Source organism: Bombus terrestris, chromosome 13 (genome assembly GCF_910591885.1).
Source record: "Bombus terrestris chromosome 13, iyBomTerr1.2, whole genome shotgun sequence".
NCBI lineage: Eukaryota > Metazoa > Arthropoda > Insecta > Hymenoptera > Apidae > Bombus > Bombus terrestris.
In genome coordinates this window covers 12259309-12279927 of record NC_063281.1, presented here as the reverse complement: position 1 = coordinate 12279927, position 20619 = coordinate 12259309, and the positions used below count along the sequence as shown (strand labels likewise).

The following is a 20619-nucleotide window of genomic DNA, read 5'->3' as shown; positions in this document are numbered from 1 at the left end:
TTAGCACCGCTTCAGTTCGTCATTGGCACGTTCGCGAAGAGCATCGTTTGGATTTCGAGTGGCAATAGTACAACACATTTCCGTGACTTCACTGTGTCTTTTTCAAGTTTTTACAATGAAAATATACAGAGAGATCGACAACGTGTAAGAATTGTTATCACCCTCTTTTTATTTTATGTTAATTCATGATCATTTCGCGGATTTGATCGAAACCACCGTTTGCTTATTCGAATAGAGTTCGCGTTATCGAGTCGATTGATAGAAATCTGCTTGCAGAGTAGCTTTTGCTACATTTGGTGTTTGTTGCTGCGAGTGTTACGATCCGTGAACAATCGGTTACGTGTTTCGATTGTACATATATTTTTCGTCGTGTGATTTAAAATAACGGAGTCGATGAATTTTAATGAAAAGGAAAGTTTCCACAATTTGTAAGAGATATTGGCACACGTGTTCGTATAATTTACGGTGGTCTGTTCGAAAATAAAGATAATTCTACGTGTCCTCGATTTTACCCGAATTCGCAAATTCGGTTATTATTCCAATTATATTGATCTTTCCCACTTTACATAATTTCCGTATCACGAAATTACATTACTGTGAAGTTCTCGCACTTTCTATCTGGAAATATTACACGTGATAACTAATATACGATTGTAGTTACCAGAACGGGGACAAAGCTCCTGCACTAAGAGAACGAAAAACACGAAAAAGGGAAAAACAGCGGACGATATATACTTGCAACTGTTGCAAATACGAGAGTAGTCGATACTATAACATGCAACGTCACAAAGAAAGGATCCATTCAAGGGAAAAGTTAAACGTTTGTTGCGGTAACTATACACTCTCCAAAAAAATTTCCTAATCTAACAAAAACTAATCTCAAACAAAAACTTTGGTTCGACGAGTGTACGTGTTAAACAAAACCTTTGTTTCACTGCGTTTGACGTCTATACTCGTCGTCTTTTGTATTTATTTACATGACCTAAGTTCATGAAAGATTTCTAAAACTAAACTCCGCAGTTAACTGGTTAATACGTATGAATAGAAAACAGTCGCTAACATCTTAAAAGATGATTAAGCGTTTCTTTAGTTTCTGCTATACGTATCGTCGGATATCAACATCGGTGATGTCACTGTATTCTTCTATAAGAACGTTTTATTTATTTAATACTTTGGTTTACATACATTGTTATTAGACAAAATAGCAAAAGTATCAAGGAGAAGATACACAATAAGCACGCTGGAAGATCGGCAGAACAGATCGTTTAATAAATACGTGGGCTCCGTCTAATATGTCCGAGATCGACTCGATTATACGCAACGCTCTAAATAAACCGAACGATCCTCCGTATCAGAGATAGCGTTACGACGCGTTCTTGGTTGTTTGTCCGATAAAACCGCCATCCTTTAACTTCTGCTTCTGGGGCACTCGCCAATAAGAATATCAATGTGTTCTGGTGTCAATTTCTGCATATAATTTCACTGCGGTAGACCAATTCGTTGCGACCTCGCACAACGTGCTCCAAGAAGTTATCTTCCAAAATGAAACTCTTTAATTTAATTTTTAGATTTTAAGACTTTACTTCGTGACATGTAAAATCTGTTTTCGTATCTGTTTCGCCTCTATGCGTTAATCCTTAGCACTCATTGTCAGGAAACGTTTTAACATTCGTTTCTATCTATCCACGGTATTGTTAACTAGATGAAAGTCATTAGCGAAACTAGACAAATCACGAGTTAAAAGCTACCAGTATTAGTAAATTCTCTTGAAAATTGTAAAAGCAACAAGTTAGGTAATAAACCAGCCATAGCTTCATAAATAATCGATTCGTCGAGTCATTAATCATCATTGATATTATTAATCGGTAAATTATTGCGTAAGAGATCCGAGATGATCGAACTCTGCTCGTATATCATATCAACTTATCAACTCTAGCCGTCCGAAACATGATCGTTTGAAACTAAAGAAAATTAAAGAAAATCGTTCTTCTCGCAGGTAAGAATTTCTTTACCAAAGGTGATTATTATGTTCATTGCGAGCAATCTCATCCTTCGAAGAGGCCCTACGCGATCATCTCGAGAACCAAGTACAAAATCGTCAACGAACTGCTACCGATCAATTATAGAAAAGATTCTGCATCGAAGCATAAAAAGCAAGTTGACAACTCGTGCGACAGGCAATTGAGATCGAGCACAATTTGCCTGAAGGATCGGATGCAAACGAAAGTCAGTTTGGAGTATTCAGTGAGCTGCGGCGAGTTCGACATAGAGAACATACCTTTGATAAGTTTTCTCACCGATCATCGATTGAAATCTCTTTCGAAGAAATTGTCCTCCTCTTCGAAACAGCCAGACAAAGTAAACGAGAAAGCAAATGAGATACCAAAGGAGCAGGACAAGAAGCAAACTGTGAAGATCGCCATCTCGTCGCAGCAAAATATCGAAAAAACGGAGTGCACGAACGGTGTGGACAATGTTCGAACGAAAGTTTCCGGTTCGTCTGTTTCCTCGCTTTCGCTCGAGTTGCCGACGAAGAAGCTTATTTTACACCGGTTCAGATCGAGCGTGAGCGAATTCGATGCTCCTTTGTGGGATCAAAACGATAATACCGACCACAACCAAATGAATTTAACGAAGGAGATTGTTCCAGGCAAAGTTAAGCGACAAAGGCGAACGAAGAAATGTAAACACGTCACGGACAACATGAATAAAGAGAATATATCAGAGTTTGCGTTCAGTATGGAGCAAAAGTTAAATATAAAATTAGACAGTGGAATCACGGTGCCTATGACAACACAAACGCATCGAAATTTTTTGGAAGCCATCGATTTTGATAAATTTAAAATATTTGGAAATTTTTGAATACAAAAATCCTCGGAGTAAGAATTATTTATTTCTTGATACCAAAGATAATTGGATAGAGCTAATACTCAAGTAAGTGTGATATAGTTACATTTAATAACTTACAACGAAGAAAGAAAGAAATAATACAAATTTTTATATTTGTAATTAAGAATAACACGCATGTTCTTGCGATAAACGTGTGTCTTTCGAATCGATCCTATTCCGACTGTCGCAATTTTGTGATTGTTATTTTAATAAAGTGCACTCTAAGACTGAAATTATGCAGCGGAATGCTTGTCTTGCATAAACCCACACCTGGTTCTCCCTCGTCTTCGAACATTTTACCACCAGGAGAGTACGTCACTTTCTCAACGCGTCAGCATTTTGTTTAATACCACCCATTTTAAACTCTTTATACCTAGCGAGCAAACGAAGCTTCGAAACTCCCCTTTGAACGCGCTGCCGGAAAAATGTTTCATCGTCGAGCTCGTAATTCAGATTCATTTGCATGGTGCGTTTCATTCCTGCGGTGTAATTTAGGAATTCAGTACACGCAGTGACCTAGAATTTCCTGCCTAAGGACGTGCATTCGATGGAAAAAATTAAACACGGAGGGTGACGATGTCGAGTATCAAAATATTTCGGAAGGATTTTATGAGAAATATGAAACACGCGAATAAACGTAAAACAAAAGACCATTTTACAGAAAATGCGAAACTAAGATAATAAAATGTGGATTTGATAATAAAATAACGGTAATATAGCAGTAACTTTTTAACCCTCTATGTCTTTTATTAATTATCGTTTTTCATTTTTCAAATCGAAAATATAACTTTTTTCTTTAGAAACAAACAAAACTCCAATTAAAAGAGACTAACGATATTATAACTCTCACTCGAATCGATTTTCGATCCTCTCAGAAACTGTTTCTCTTAACTCTCACATCTTTTCGCAACTCCTACAGTATCCTCTCTATCTTGAATCATTCTGCACTCTCAAAAATCTCACACGTGAAACATACGTTCGTGTCATGTTCTCCATATATCCTCAGATGGTACGATGCATGTCAAATCTACATTCTCCAAATCATCCCTCCTGCATAACTCACGCGAAACTACAGAGAGACGCGAGGTTCCTCGCACATAAGTTATTACTTAACTATTCGAATACGAAATATTTTATAGGAGTACATATATTTATTTATTTATTTATTTATATTAAATCTCTTCTCTTTAAATTTGAAGGCTCTTACTGTGCAATTAGTGAGTGTTTTAAATACAGTACGTCCACGCGCTATTACTAAGCAGCATATTCCTCGTAAACAACGAGTATGAGGTGAGAATGAAAAAGGAAAAAGACGAATGCTTTAAAGTGAAGTACATATTCACGATAATATTTTTTCGTAAATGTAAAAATTCATGCGCATTCTGCAATGCAAAATGCAAAGAATACCATATGATGTGAAAAATATGGAAAGATGCAACTCTTGTAGTTATGTTTTCTCCGTTTTACGTCTCATAAATTCCACGAAATTAAAGTTAAAATATCTTTATCGCGACTATGTAGTTCGCTTTGAGCGAATTATTTCTTTTCTCTCTCAATCTTTCCTCATACTCGTCGTTTACGACAAAACCACTGACTAGTAAGAGCATGAATACCCTGTATAAATATTTGAGGCTTTCCAGATTTAAATACTCGAACAGCGATGTTCGAATCCGTGCGTTCGATCGCTACTCAAGACGTAGCACGTGCCACGTATTTACGCTCCTTCGTAGCTCGACCTTATCCGTTGTTTGTTTACGTTAGAACGATACCAAAGCGAGTGTAACTTGTATACGAAATATATTTCTAATTGATATCCACATGACATTTAATCGAAGGTTTCGTCGTGTTTCAAAGATTGTATACGTAATTTCGAATGTTATGCACGCGATGTACAAATTCAGAATATTGTTTATCTATGTTCGTTCATTGCTCTCCTATTGTTGATCATTAATATCGATAATATTATTACTAGAAAAACATAATCTTATGTAAGTTTAGGTACGCGAACCGAGACAGACTTAGGGCGTGGTCTAGTGTTAAGGTTTGAATTAGTTTCTTTGAAACAAGAAGAAATTATTAAAGGGTATCCGTGGTAAACAAAACTAATATAAATATCTCATCAGTCTATCACTTGTCGTTCTTACGAATTCTATCACTATTTCACAATAAGATTACATAGAAGAGAGCTGTTACGATTATATTTGAGATATTGTCTGAACAGTAATAAAATTTCAAATAATTCTGAAACGAAATTAAATAAATGTAATTCTAAAATATAACTCTCAATAAAGTTAAAGTTCGTCCGCTTGATTAAAACGTTATAATAGCGAAATGAACGAGGAAGTAATCCGTTGTCGGAACATTGGCGACATGACGTGCTTTCGAATTTTCCGAAGTTCTGGAAATACATGTCCACAGGACTGGAGATAGTTTCATAAACAACATTTTCCAATGCTCTCGGATGCTGGTACCCAGAACGGAACAAGCGTTTCGCGAATGTCAGTCAGATTTTCATTAGACTTTCTAGAGGAATTTCGTGAGAAATCGGATTAACCAGCTTTAATTTCAACGACAATACAAGAGATTTTAATTAATAGTATTGATAGATACGACAGATTGAAAATTCGCTACCATCACATATTCAATTGTTCGTCCTCAATCCCGTGGGGAGCCCGAACCTCGTTAATGATTTAAAATAACGAGAGGGAAAAAGATTAACATCGAAAAATTCGAATCTATCTGGAGCAAGCGTAAATAATTTCCTATATCTCAGAGTTTCACGCAAAAATCCAATTTATCCGATTACATGATCCTTGATGCTCTTATTTATTTGTTTTCTTACTTTTTTCATCACCATAGTTGAAGAAAGATGGATGTGGCTACTATGTTGCGTAAAATTATTATATGAAAGTGTCGACAAGACAAAGAAACGAGATGAGATCAGGGGTGAATTGGCAATCGGAGAGTTTGGCAAAATTCCCGATGGACCGGAAGAAATTTGGGACCGCTCTACGTAGAATGTAATTTAATGAACTAAAAATGGAGGGCCGATTATGGCGGTGATCTGCCGGTAAAAATTGAAGTCCCAGTCTGACCCTGAGCGAGTTTACTATGTAAAATGAAATTTGACAAAGATACGACGCAATATACGAAATCTAGGCACATGGGAATCCGAATGAACTTGCTAATTATTTGGTTGTTGAGTATCTAACGAACCGTGACTACTCATTGTCCGGTTCGTTAACACCCCGACCTCACATACACCCTTGCTGTTGCTGGTACACGAATGGAACGAGATAATTGCTCGGTCCAATTGCAACCTGAACGATACTCTATCTATACTCTGTTTGGAAAATAATGTCCTCGATAACCCGAATGTAATAACGCTTCCTTATTGGTTACAGAGTATATTAGCAAATGATTAAAATCTGTCTGTAATTTACTAACGTAATAATTAATTTGCATCCTATCCACTTTTTAAATCCATTTTGTTGGAATAATATATCGTCGGTGTCAGTTTTTGAAGCGGCTTTCGGCGCTACGTTCATTACATAGTCTATTCTTCAAGTATAAAAATTGTTACACGACGAGTAGAAAAATCGACCATCTGTTTCTATCAATTCACGTACATTTATCCGGAAAAAGTTTTATCATCACACGATAAAAGCACAGGTGGGAGTCTTTTGTTCGGCAAAAAGATGAGTTTGGGCCGGCGCGGAAATTCCAAAAAATTGTTTCATCGAAGAGGATACTCTAATTTTAATGAAGCGGACGATCACGGTCGAAAAACGAGATAGTACTTGTGCGAAAGCGCGGCCGTTGCGACTTGATGTGGATATCCAAAGGGATATTACGAGCAAGGGAGCAACGTCGAGGAACCTAAACGAGTCTAAAGTACCCACTTCTCTCCTACTCACGCTCGTTTCACAACGCGAGCGTAACCGAGTGTTTTCCTCGATGCTTCTTGACCGAGTTTCTGATGGTTCGTTGTGGACACAGAGACACGTATACTCGTAGGTCCCCCAAATACGACATGCTTTCACTGACAGAACTATCCCCCGGTGAAGCTAGTGTGTATTCGGCAACTTTGTGTTTCGTTTTGCTACTCGGCACGAAATTTATTTGCCGACTGGCGAGTTCCACTCGCGAGGATTCCAACCAGCTGAATAGTACGAATAGCTTGTAAATTTTTCATCGCTCTCTATCTCAGCACGCGAACGCTTGGTCGCGAGTCTCGTAATAGAAGTGATGAAAATACGATGCATCGATCAAAATTGATCGATGTCAGAAAAAATTAACTTTCCATTGATAGTTATTTATAGAAGATATTGGTACAACATCGGGTATACGTAGCATCAAGTTGAAGAGGTTACAACACATCGCCAATCGATTAAAATTGTTATTGAACGAACATTTCCAAGTAGATTCCTAGAAGATCCTAGAAAAATGAAGAAAATTTGAGTTCTCTCTTCTTAATGCTATGCAATTCACAAATATCGCTGATCTAATTCTATTTTAGGGGAATAAGCGCGCATAGGTAGTACTGTATTGTAGGAAAATTCGTGCACCACCGGCGCAACGCGGTTGAACGACGTATTCATCTCTAACGTAATTGTTACGGGACTCGTACTCCGATCTTTAGTTTAATCAGGTAATGCAGTTTACCGGATACCGAGGCAACCGATGCACCGTGGAATATTACTGACAGCCACCACCCAGCACGCTCTGGCGTGGGTGATGTATTATTAATTATGCCAACATGGAGCTATTAGACCAAGACAATAGCCCATAATCTCCATGTACTGAGGTAATAGCACATTCAGAAACGTACGAGGCGTTCTTCACCGAACAATGATACGTACCGTGCTCTATTCATCGAGTTCATCGAACAATCTTGGCTAAAGAATCTGTGGAATGTTCCTCTGTTACCTCTGTCGATCTTTTCAATACTTTTTCGACGTTTTAAATAAATAAGAATTTATCATTGATCAAATTTATCGATTAATTAATTAACCTGGCGGAACGAACGTTTCGTTGTCTACGATATATTACGTATTACTACGTATACAGAAATATTCAGTAGATTGGTATGTTTTATGCTGGTGCGTGAAATGCAACGCAACTTTAAGCTGACGTTCACTGTATATTCATTCGGTAAAAATTACATGTTACATCGCAGACCGTGCTGTGTTGAAATACATTACCACGCAACATTGTTCTACTACGCACACTGATCTTTGTTCTTCGCTCGTGTCTAGTTAATCTTTCTTGAACCGACTACCCACATTTCTCTTGCAAATTACGTGGCTCTCTAATCGACTTTGATTGTCAGTTGAAACATTACGAATTAATTCTAAGAATCTTCCGAATTATTTTCCGGGTATTTACAAAGACCGAAATTTTATATTTTCGTAATTTGCTGTTTCTATTTAGTTTCCTAAAAAAATAGTTTACCGTTAGTTTACCTAAAGAATTCGACACACATGGTCGATACGTCTGGTCGCGAATTATCAAGACGGCGTAATTTCTGACGGACTCTGAAGTGGCACTTAGCTACAATTTCCAGACGATCGTTGCAGTCGACTGCTGTAACGCTTTATCTCTTACCGTCTAACGAAGCTGCGGTCCGAGATTGCGGCACGTGGAACATCAGGAACTCGTTAGTGCGTGAAGCATCCAGGTATTCCGGAAACTAACTCCATTTACCAGCGGTACCACGAACCTCGGTGCAGATCAGAGAGGCCTGACCGAATTAGAACGTTTCGTCCCTTCGAAACGTAATTTACGTTTCCACTAGGACGGATTGATTTGCGGCGATTCCTACCGGTTGGTCGGTGAACCCGAGTCGAAAATAATCGCGACAACTCGACGAATCCTCACCGGTACTCGACGCTCTCTTCTTTTTATTCGTTTTCGTTTCGAGAGCATCGATCGATCGACGACGACGAGGGGGACAAAAGTTTTCTTTCGAATTAGTTTGCATCGATTTAAATTGGCTTTTCGTCGATGAACGTAAAACGCGCAGTTCTCCGTTTGTTTTCTACAGATGTGCGAGTAAATATCGCCGTTATTTGTACGGAACTTTCGTTACAATCGTCCGAATTTAGTCGTGTGCGAAAAAAATAACTGGGCGCCCCTTCGTTTGCCAATTTTTAAATAAAATTCCGTTCGATTGTTCGTCATACGCGGAACGTTTTTTAAAATAAAACATAAATAGTAATAATCCCTCTCGATTCCGTTTAAACTCATCGTATTTAAGTTGTCCATTTTTAGATCGAACTGGGTCATTTTATATCACTGCCTTTGTACTTTCACGCTGTTACGAATAAAAAAATTCTTTAGAAAACGGATTTTGTATCAACTCGTCGCATTTTACCAATCTCACTGGTATTATTTCGTGTCCCGATATTCCACCAACTCTTTGTTCCTTCCCTCTCACTTACAATTAGTCCGTGAATTCAGCAGAAACTTTCTTTCGTTCAACGATTCCAATGAAATGGCTGCACTCTGTTTCGAAGCACATTGTTGCACGCGGGCAAAAATTATGCAATGTGGTAGCGTCGGAAGCGCACTCGGAAGGGTCGCCGTAGAAAGAGGTGGGTAAAGAGGTGTGGTAATTATTATCATTGGAATTTATGGTGACATCGGGATTACCCTTTCTCCGTGTTCAACGCCATGGAACTGCAAGAAACTATTATTACCCTCGCTCGTGTTTCTTGTTTTGCCGTACCCCTATCCCGAAGGACCTCGTCCTAGGTGAAAGTCATAAATCTCAGCCACCGCCCCGGCTACACCCACCCACTCATATCCGAGAAGCATTCTGTCCCGATAAAAAACCAGGAATCGAACGATACAAGTGCGCTCACCGCACGCTAAGAAAATTGAAATACATATTCGACGATGGCTCTAGATACGAATTCGCATCCGGTTGTCACCAAGGAAAAATGATACATCGGCGGACGTGGATAGCCATAAAGCGATCCAAGTTATAGCTTGATCGTAAGGTGAGAAACTCGGGACGCGTATATACTTACGACCCAATAAACTGCTTACTCATTGCTGACGAAATTGACCGGTGACTGTGAGTAATGGAATGCGGTATAACGGTTGTTGGAACTTTATAAAATAAAATATTTAAGGAGAGGGTTGTTAATAGAATCGATGTTCAATCAGCTAACCGAAGATAGTATAGATGTGGCTTAATTATAAGTGGCCTATATCGTACGAGAAGAGGAAAATTGATACGCGCAACTCGTTGAACAAAACTGTAGTTAAAGTTGGGTTTAAACATTGAAATTTCTTTTTATACGTATGTATCTATAAAAGCTGGGAAATTCAGAAGAATATTCTGCAGGTAAATAGGGATATTATCGTACCTTGTATGTTTCGTTCTTGGAAAACATATATTTCTCCACTGAGCTCCTTGTATATAATATTTTTCATTCTTAAATTGCGCATTTGAGCAATATATTTTCAACGTTCATTATTTTATTACTCTACAACGTTATTAACAGAGTAGTACAGACAAGCAAAAGTATAAGCTAGTAAAGACAAAATCCAATTCCTCTAGATCAACGTTAATAGTAGCTAGCATGTATTTTTAAAAATTAAAAGTTAAAAATAAATTTTACACACAATTATTTCGACCCTTTTGTGGATAGGCTTGCTTGTTTATTGAAATGTTTCACATTCAATTCAAAGGGAATAAATAATTTTCCATTTTAATCCGATTAAGAAGTATCGTACGAGAAATTTGTACTGTCGGTGCTTTGACCGTCGTGTTAGTATTAATAATACGCGATAGGAGCTCTACCTTTAGACTAAAATATCTATTGCGACGAAGCTACGCATTATTAGCCAGGATTAACATCAGCTTTCTCTACAGCAGCTGATAAGGGATATTTGAGAGGATTCGTCGAATACAAAGCGAATATATAACGAACTCTAACATCAAAGAGAGTTTTGCCGTCAGAGAAAAATGCTACGATAACTTTTAGCGAATATTAGAATGAATAAAAGGTAGTCCTAAGATAATATGTACTTAATAGATCGTATTAATAGCTACAAATCATCGAACGATTTCATCGAAAACGAATCATTCGATCTTTCTATGAAAAGACTTTGTTCGATGCATTTTCATATGGAATCAATCAACCCTTTTCGATTATATCGCCAATTACAGAAATATCCTGTATCGTATATCCGCAAAATTCTATTTCCTTCGAGAAGATATCTCTTGCACCCGTATCCTTCAGAGTGATGGTAAAACTAACCACCCAGTACAGTGAATAACTGAAATTCGCGCTTGCATTAAATCAACGTAGAATATATACGTATACTGGTTGAAATTCGATATAGAATCCGAGGTTCTGATCGACGCAGTGCATTCGTTAGCCCGCAGTTTCTTTAACGCGGCGATAGACCGAGCGGAGCAGAAAGTGGAAGAATTATTGCCGTGTGTACAGATACGCCTAAGGGGCCTGGCTAACCCTTTACGATCCATTCAGACGATAGCCGAGGAACCGATAGCCGAGAATCGATAGCCGAGCGTTATTGTGAAATTTTCTTATTACGTGTAAGACGAGGAGCCGCGTGATTTACCGTCTTTGAAAAGAACCATCGAGAACGAGATCCCTAATTAAAGTCGTCTATATTACCGAGAGTTTACCAGTCGGGAGACCGTATGTAATTAATTCTCCGCAATATCTGGTTACCGTGCTCCATAGATACAACTGCAGATACCGCGTGCAAGAAAGAACGCGATGGAATTACTCGACTATTCGTGCGTAACGAAGCGAATTTACTCTGGAGCTGGTTCTTTTTTCGTGCCTTTCCTTTTCACCTTGTACGCCTCTGCCCACCCAGCTCCGTGTCGCGATCAACCTAAATTAACCCTTTCGACGCTGGTACGATATGTACAGCGATAAACAAAAGTATCGGAAGTACGTAACTCGTTGTTGGAAACGACGAAACGACTTTCGAAAGAACTTGTTTTCGCTGATCTACGATATCTTCGCTCTAAATTGCTCGTTGTATCATTTGTTCGCTGTGCTATCGTTTGTTCCGACATACTTCAAGAAGTGGTTTACCATGTTTTTATACATTTATTTCTTTTTAAGTTAAACGTTCTTTGGCCCACGGCTAGTTTGCTTCAGGAAGTTGTTTCTAAAGAAAGTGACAGTAAAAAATTTCGTTTGAACTAGAGATATACCGACTAAGGTTTGGCCGGATAACTCACTACCCGACTAACCGATTAATCGGCTCCCAAGAAGCAGATCAATCGGTCGATTAGTCGTTTTTGCCGATTATTTTCAAATATCGCTACAAAAGAGAAGAAAGAGAAAATTTCTTAATATTGTCTGTTATATTCATCTTCTTGTTTCAAAGAATTGTTTCTTATGATAAAATTAAGTGATAATAACCAAAGTATTTGTTTCATTTATTTCAGTAAATAACTTGTGAATATCTACCTGTAAGTAAGAATACTACGTATTAAGAAATAGTAAAATTATACTAATAGTAGTAAAGGAAGAACATTGTATTTTTATTTCTATACTTTATAAAGTTATCAGTAATACTAAAAATTTGAAGTCGATCGACAAAATATGGTAGTTGGCTTAACCGACTAGTCGGTACGTAAGCCACACGCGTGACAGTAAATCGAAATTTTACATATACTCAATCGATAAATCACTAGCATCAATTTCTATAAGAAAGAAAGATAAAAATCGAGCCGGAGGAGATAGAATCGTTATTGCGCGAAGCACGATTCGTTTCGCCTAACAGGCGGCAGGTGACGTGATTCGTTTCTACAAAAAAGAAAATTTCGAAGAATCACGTGAACACTGGTGGTTTACCAATTGCTGCAAGTACAAACCGATAATTATGCAGTGCATACGGTGGATTCGTGCGTGTCCCAGCGTCACGTCTTGAACTCGCCACTTAATTTCCTGTTTAAAATACACGATCAATTATGTAAACGTTGCTCCCGTTACTTTCCCGACGAAAGTGAATGCTGTGGCATCCGTCGCGTGTGTGTTTCGTCGAACCTCGTTCATCTAGCGCAACGAATGACCATGGACGCTTATTAGGGAGATTGTATTGCGAAGATAGGTATCATGGGCGTAGTATGGTACAATTGTGTGAAATCGATATTAGTAACCGGTCAAAGCTAGTAGACCTGGTCGTATTAGTAACTGTTTCCTCGCTTTTTTGTTTCTACTTTGCAAGAAGCAAAGAATTGTAGACTTATTACCTGTTTTTAGCTGACATTCATCCCCTATATCAATTTGAAACGTTATAATAATTTATCAAATATACAGAAATTTCATTTTTTTATTTTCACTGAAAGAATTTTGCCGGAAGAAGTTTACTTATCTTTTCGACCACTGCGTCAATTTGGAATCGGAGGCGAATTGAATTAGGAAGATGGGCGTTAATTTGCTTGCAAACGTTCCAACAATAGACAATATAGAAGTTTCAGAGACTGAAGAGATACAGTACCAATATTAAATTCATGATATTAAGTTAATATTGTTCAATATTAATGTCGACTAATATCAAAGTTGGTTGAGAAATTCGGTCAATTCAAATTTAGATCCGCCAAAACCAAATGTTAAAACTTCGTTTAATGTGTCATCGAACCTGTTCTTGGAAGATTGTAAATGAAGGTACAGGCGGGAGAACGCTAATGAAGATCTTTTGGCCGGTTTCATGAATTTTGAATACGTTACGGTCCAAATTCGCTGCATTCGGCATGCAGGTGTGCAATGCAGAGAAATTCCATATGTCCTTAGTATGGAAAACTATTCCGCAATTCTGTAGTTCCTACGTGAAACCACTTTCGTGAATTTCTAATAGAGTAATTACTATCGTAGAAAGGAAGAAAGTGGAGAGAACCGCACGAAATTATTTTCTGAATTTTGCCGAAACCCGAACCAAGAATAAAACGGAAGAGGAAACTAAGAAATTCGAGACCAAGTAGGAAAAAAGCATATGTAAATTTTTTACCTAGAAAATAACTAAAAGATCACGCATCGTTGCATCATAAATTCAGATCACGTAGTAACCTCCTGACTTTTTCAACGAGACAATTCTTAATAAGGTCTTTGAATTTATCTTGATATCGATTTTAATATTCGCAAAATGTATATGTAAGACCTCAACTTCTGTGTAAAATTTCCTAACATTTATTCACTTTTCGACCTTAACTTAACGAAAAAAGAAAAAGCGTTCGTCGCACGGTTGATACTTGCAACAAAGGGAAAACAGAGGAAAAATATATGACCCATTTCGTGAAATCTTTTCGTGTGACCGCTTCAACCGGATACAACACGACGAGAGTATCGCAAACGAAAAAGGGCACAGTCCATTAAGCACACGTTCCAGAAATTCGTCAAAAGACCGACCCGGAGCGCAAAAGAATTAGCTGTCTTGTCCGATCTTTTTCGCGTGATATCTTCGCTGCGAGAGGAACGAGAGTGGTGTATCACGGGCGACGACAGAAAAGTGGCAGCGATGCGGCAGAATTTAAACGCTGCAAGTAGTCACTTGCTGGCCAGGTGATCCTCGAATGGTCGATACGGGTGCCCTTATTACCGCTGTCTGTCCTTAATTCAGAGTTACGCCACTGCGGCGTGCATTCTACCTGCGAGGAATGGCTTTCACAGCTCAATGAGAATCCTCCGATTACCCGAATCGGAGGAAGTGAAAGAGCAAAGGTTGTTCTCCAGTACGTGACAGAATGTCGCCACGATATTGGCGAACCGATTGACGCATGCGTCGCCGACGATTCGCCGCAATTTTGGAATCTTGTCAACAAACATCTCACTGTGCGCCCTTAACCCGTAAGTCGAACTAGCCTTTCGCACGCTCGCAACTCTGTTTTTTTCCACGTCGTGGCGTGATCGTCTACCGTCTACGATATTCATCTGGTTGAAACGTTTAGTCGACAGGAATCTAGTGGAAAGATAATATCGATGGAGTATACGTACGTCTGCGCGAAGGGGATGAACGTCGTTTTCAAAGTGTGATCGTGTGCAGTGAATAATATCTTATTAAAAGTGATTTTCTCGTATGTATTTATTCGTGTAAAGTGCGAGAGAATCTGTAACTCTAATTTATATAATTTAGATTAAAAGTGTTTATATTGATTTAGAGAAAGTTTGAATCGCTGATGAGTTGAAAATAATTTAAACAGCTGCGTATACACGTGCTACAAGATGGATGAGATAGAAACTGAAACCGATCGGTCGATTGCTGCCACGCTCTCCAAAAGGTAGAAAACGAAGATAATTAAGTATGGTGAAATGAATCGTTTTACAAATTACTGTTTTTTTTTTTATATACGTTTCACTGCGGTTAGTATTGGCTTCCAACGTATCGAGGTCATTCTCGACCATCCTCAGAAGGTCTGTTACAGCGGAAATCAGATTTCAGGGAACGTACGCTTAGATCTGGATGAACCAACAAGTGCTTTAGGTAAGCTACCGCCAAGACTATCTAAAAACGACATTTCATTTAATTCCGAAGAAAACTGAATCTCTATGACTTTAACTGTTGCGAAGCGCAAACTCTTTCGACCGAAGAAAATATTTCGAACCACGCTTTCTCCAAAGAAAGTTGTTCTCGTCAAAAATGGCAGAGTGTACTTTGAAATTTATCAGATATTCGTGAACAAACAGAAAGAAAGAGAGAGAGCAGATCGTCACTGATATCGTTTGCAATGCGGCATCGAAATTAATCTCAACGGAACCGACCGTCAGATAACTTGGCCAGAGAACGAGACAACTATAGTTTTAAGTTTCGCTGGTTGATCGTGTCTGTCACGTTATCTCCTCTACTGCCTCCGATGTATCGAAAGCCGACCCTGCCGTGCTATAGATAGAGGGAACGCACCTCGCAACAAGATATTCGATTGGCTCATTGTAACGAGCCACGACTAACTTCGTATTTATTTTCGCGATATTTACCTTTGTTGTCGCTTCGCAATCACAAAAATTTCTTCTCTGTTCGAGTCGAACGTGTGCCAAATGTGTCATCGATCGTGTTGCATAACGGGTGACCTAAAAGACTCTACCACCGCTCTGTATACGTCACCCCAGACGATGTTACCACGTGATTCTGGTATTGCAGGAACGCTCGCAGAGTGGATAGATAGAACGCAGGAAGAGTCTCTCGTACGTTCACGACTGACTTTTCTTGTACCGAAGAAATCGTTAAGCCGTGTCTAATACACTGTTCCTAGTAAAATACGAACATGTTTCTTGCACGTTTTCCACCTTTTCAATGTTTGCTAATTCTAGCTGTTACTTCATTACGTCTAACGAGTATTTAAATAATTTCTTACTTGAATCTAGGAATACGTAGCAAATAGAGAAACGTATCTGGTAACCATAGAATTTGTATTGGAAAGTATTTGGCTTCTCATTATATTAAAATACATGTATTATAATTAGTAGCTTCCATTACTATCTTCCAACAAGGATTTTAGTTAATTTGCATATGAAATATCGTTTCTCTGAAATTTGAATTTAATCCATTTTGTCCTGTCGTTAATTACTCCATAATGAAGAAGAAGAAGAAGAAGTAGAGAAAGGAGAAGAAATTTATTTCAAGACGCGTATATTAAACGTTAAGCGTTTCAGAAAATTTTCATTTCGTTTCTTATCGGTTGTAATATTTAGAAGATTAAAGAGACAACGTTTCATATGCGCCAATCAAAATAGTACAAGTACATTTAATGATGAACTTTTTGTCATAGTATCGTTGTAAGTTGATCCTTCCCGCATACAGGAATTAGACTTAAATGCAAGGGAGAAGCTCAGGTGTATTTTACCGATCGATCGGCTGGAATTCGACGTAAGTTCTCGGCGTTCGAGAATTATCTTCACGTGGAGACGTATCTTGCTGGCGGTAAGTACACGAGATGGTAGTGATTGGAACACGAGTACCAGGATGTTGGATTAACAGATTCTCGTCACGAGTAGATGGCAAAGAAAAGATTATGATAACTGGAGGCGTCTACCCGTTCAGCCTAACGCTACCAGAGAACTTGCCGTGCAGCTTCGAGGGCCGATACGGACGAGTACGGTACTCGATTAGGGCATTGTTGGACGTAACGACCATTTATCGGTTTTCCACCAATATTATTCCATTCACGGTGGCACCCATTCTTGACCTTAATCGCGATCCTCTCGCTCCCGTGAGTAGAAATCTAACAGCCAACGATATTGCTTTTGCGATGTGATTTCGTTTCTCAGGCGCAACCAGACAGTGCGCTCTCGAATTAACGACTCGCTCTTGCGCTTCGTTAATGCCAGAGAACGTTCAGCCCAAGACCGACGCCGTTTAAAAATTTCAACGATATGAACGATCGTTTCAGTTGCCAATAAGTATCAAACAATCCAAGATGTATATTGGCCAAACGGAACCGATCAGCATGTCCATGACTGTTCCAGTTCGTGGTTACGTGCCTGGCCAGACTATACCGATTAAGATTGTCGTGACGAATCCCACCACCGTCGTCGTTACGAAAATCAGAGTCGTTTTTAAAAAAGTATACTCTTTCTGTATAACTGTAACGTAATTGGGATATTCTACCGTAGTTCTTTAACATTTCTTTATATTCCTTCGAAGAATACAGCTTTAAAAGTACGTAGTATGCAAAGCACCGTCTTCAAAATTGCCAACATCAATTTCAATTTTCTTTTTTCCTCTAAACAAATTTGTAAATGTTACCAAGACATGAGTAAAGATAAGATCCTATGAGTTTTTTATAAGGAGAAATTGCCAGAGGAGAGAAATGCCAAAGAAACCGTATAAGAGTACGTGTTACAAGAACAGTAGAATATCCTCTTAAACGTATCTCTTCTTTTTATGGCATGCTGCAAGTTATTTCCTTATTTTTGTAGTAAATATCGTAGTTAATAGTTTTATTTTAGATTAGTACCAATTGCACCGTGAAAAAGTTTTTTCATCGAATTTTATTTGAAAGCAGCACCTTTTCACGCAGCGTATTGCGGTAAAAGTATGTGGGTCATGCTCGAGATGTGTTTCTTTTATTACATTTTTATTCTCCCATCGGTTGTTTTAAATGATGCATATTTTCTTAGGTGGTGTCTTATCGTTCGACGGAAAAGTCGCGTAAGCACAAAGAAATCGTAGTAGAAGTAGAACAGCCCGTTAATAAAGACTCCGATACGTACGATGTCACGTTTGACGTTCCTGCAGTACCACCCACCGGGATGATCCACTGCAACATCATCGACGTTCTATACACGCTTAAAGTGAGACTGTCTCAAATTTAGTACTGTCTGCGTTCGACCGTAAAATCAAAATGAGCTAAGTTTACAATTATCGAAAGAACCTAATTTCCATACAAATTTATCTTGGTATTTTGTACCATCAGAGAAACTATACGTAGTGTTCATTCCTACTTTTCGCAAACCAATTCGTCCTGTCATTACGTAATCGTTGTTTCTAGTATCCAAACAAATAGTCGATCATGATTTAATTGGAGAATAGTAAAATTCTTATAATACCCTACATTTTACTATCTTCCATGTTTCATTGTTAATTCTGCTATTCTTCTTTCAAGTTGTTCAAATTTTTTATCGTGAAAAAGTTGTTCGAGTACGAGGAAAGTATAACAGAATCGTTCTCATAACGCGGTTTATTTCTCTTTTCAATTTTTTACCAAAGTTTCTCTTAAAATATAAAAATTCGATGCAGCAAGGTTTCCAATTCGTCGTTAACTTTCACAAATACAAGATTCTCTTCGGTCAGTGGACACAATAAAAGAATTCTCATTAAAATTAATCAGATCGTTAAAAACGTAGCTTCAATACGTGTTTGCCAATGGTACGTGCAAACCAAGTACATACTACTTTTTCTTTACGCTCTTTATTCGAAAGGTCGAGGCCTGCGTAGACGTGAGCGAGTGGTACTACAGAATGTTTCAGAAGAACTTGAAACTGCGAACAAATATAGTAGTCGGCACTGTGCCACTTCAAAATTACGAAATTCCACAAAAAACAGCCGACGTGACGGAAGCTTTTTCATTTCATCCCCCGTGCACTATGGCTACGGAAGAATACGCCAACGACACGCCGCCGTTGAAAAACATCGAGAGAGAGGAAACTGCGAAACCAAGTTTGTCTTGTACGTACTGCTCCGTTACACAATATACAGCTGCTACATGTTAATTACCGGTATTTGCGGAAACTACCAGTTGGTTTACATTATTCTCCTGCTCAAGAGTGTAAATATCTCTGGTCAGTTGGAAGCCACGGTAGCCACCTTGTCTTTCGCAATTAAAAGTTTCACTGAAATTCCGGCCAAACCTGTTGTCGCTCGTCCAGCCACTGATCTTTGTATTTTAAATAATCGGTGACATTTTGAAATCTCGATCGTAATAAGAATAAACGAACGATCCTAATCTCAATTTCGTCAATTTTTGAAGGAAGAATTCTCGATAATTCCTTAAAGGTAGAATTCGAAAAGAATAGAACGAAGAAATCTCTTCCATCTTCGTTACGATCTAAAGAGAATATTTGCAATCGAGAATTACAATAGAGAATTCTATTCGACAAACACTTACTTGCATCACAACCTCATCCATTATCCACTAAAACCAACTCATTGCCAAGTTTCTCTATCCATTTATTTACCAAGTAGTTCTAGCGGGACTAGCAAAACTAAACTGTATGTTTCTTCCAACAGTGCCGCTGTACGAGAAAAGTCAAATATATCGATCCTCGAAACCGGACAGAGACGATCCCACGGGAGACGATGGTGACAGCGACGGAGAGGTCAAGCCATACTCGCCTATGTATCGCGTGTACACGTTCGAATCATCGCAGAAGAAGGACCGTTAGATAAGTGCTTGACTTCGTAACTAGAAAAAGAGAGGAAGAGGGAGAAGCTTGCTTAATTATTCGTCCAAGGATTCGCCGTTTGTTAGCGGTGTCCGCAACGGATCGCTGAAGAAGAAGAAGAAAATTGTGATGCATCGTTGAAAGTAAAAAATAATTGTTCTTTCCAGAAATTGTATACATTTTAACCGAGGCGTGCACAAAAGTGTACGCGTGAATTTTACGTCCATTTTCGTGCTTTATCGATCGACCGATTGCCTTCGATTCTTGCCTTTGATTTTTTATTTCCTACATACGAAAGAAAAGAAGGGAAAAATAGTAAAAAAAAAAAAAGCATCATTAGAAACATCGAGTGAGATATGAAAATCCGTTGGGACCAACCTACGCAGCTAATTAAATTCCTTAATCATGCGAGATAACTTGCGGGCAAAGTAATTCTATAATAATTGTCAGGCCGTGCAACATCGGATATCGTCGAAACGAAGTTTGCGAAACAACTAAACACGTATTGCTTTAATGTTCAATGAAAACATTCTCGATGAGTTTCGTTGAAAAATTAATTCCCCGTCCTATGTTCTTTCCCTCTCCCGATGGAAAAACATCAAATACATTAATACGAATTAATTTCATATAATGTATTTTTTGATAATTCAAAATTGTATCGTGTTTGTTCCACGAACGTTTTAAATTAAATGGGTTGATAGAAGCGTTGAGGAGGTAGCGTTTCTGAAGAGTGGCATAAGCGAAAAGAATACTATATATGAAATGAAAATTACTTATTAATTGTGCAACGATATTAATAAGCGTATTTTAAATAGTGAAAATTTAATCGAGTGCTTTAAATATAAATCAACCA

General features: G+C 38.4%; 2 protein-coding genes across 4 annotated transcripts; both read left to right on the top strand.

The window, feature by feature from the left end:
• On the top strand, positions 1 to 3122 carry LOC100650127. The gene is made up of 3 exons (XM_003400102.4): positions 1 to 144; positions 658 to 830; positions 1997 to 3122. The coding sequence occupies exons 1-3, from the start codon at positions 116 to 118 to the stop codon at positions 2860 to 2862; spliced, it is 1068 nt and encodes a 355-aa protein (XP_003400150.1). The 5' UTR covers positions 1 to 115; the 3' UTR covers positions 2863 to 3122.
• An 11395-nt stretch (positions 3123 to 14517) lies between these two features.
• Positions 14518 to 20305, top strand: LOC100649824 (arrestin domain-containing protein 17). 3 transcript variants are annotated; one of them, XM_048411244.1, is made up of 10 exons: positions 14518 to 14735; positions 14837 to 14962; positions 15047 to 15166; positions 15254 to 15369; positions 16684 to 16803; positions 16878 to 17092; positions 17273 to 17446; positions 18003 to 18176; positions 18804 to 19050; positions 19612 to 20305. In XM_048411244.1, the coding sequence occupies exons 3-10, from the start codon at positions 15111 to 15113 to the stop codon at positions 19764 to 19766; spliced, it is 1257 nt and encodes a 418-aa protein (XP_048267201.1). In that variant the 5' UTR covers positions 14518 to 14735; positions 14837 to 14962; positions 15047 to 15110; the 3' UTR covers positions 19767 to 20305. The 3 variants fall into 3 exon arrangements, with proteins under 3 accessions (XP_048267201.1, XP_012170888.2, XP_048267202.1); XM_012315498.3 differs by having other exon boundaries at positions 14518 to 14962; XM_048411245.1 differs by lacking the exon at positions 18003 to 18176 and having other exon boundaries at positions 14520 to 14962.
• The last annotated feature ends 314 nt before the right edge of the window (positions 20306 to 20619 follow it).

Excerpts from the sequence above, each read along its gene's own strand:
- LOC100649824 (XM_048411244.1), top strand. The coding sequence starts at position 15,111 with ATGGATGAGATAGAAACTGAAACCGATCGGTCGATTGCTGCCACGCTC. Across the intron at positions 15,167-15,253 it reads GCTGCCACGCTCTCCAAAAG|TATTGGCTTCCAACGTATCG; the intron begins GTAGAAAACGAA and ends CACTGCGGTTAG. Across the intron at positions 17,093-17,272 it reads ATCGCGATCCTCTCGCTCCC|TTGCCAATAAGTATCAAACA; the intron begins GTGAGTAGAAAT and ends CGATCGTTTCAG.
- LOC100650127 (XM_003400102.4), top strand. The coding sequence starts at position 116 with ATGAAAATATACAGAGAGATCGACAACGT. Across the intron at positions 145-657 it reads TACAGAGAGATCGACAACGT|TTACCAGAACGGGGACAAAG; the intron begins GTAAGAATTGTT and ends ATACGATTGTAG. Across the intron at positions 831-1,996 it reads AAAGTTAAACGTTTGTTGCG|GTAAGAATTTCTTTACCAAA; the intron begins GTAACTATACAC and ends TTCTTCTCGCAG.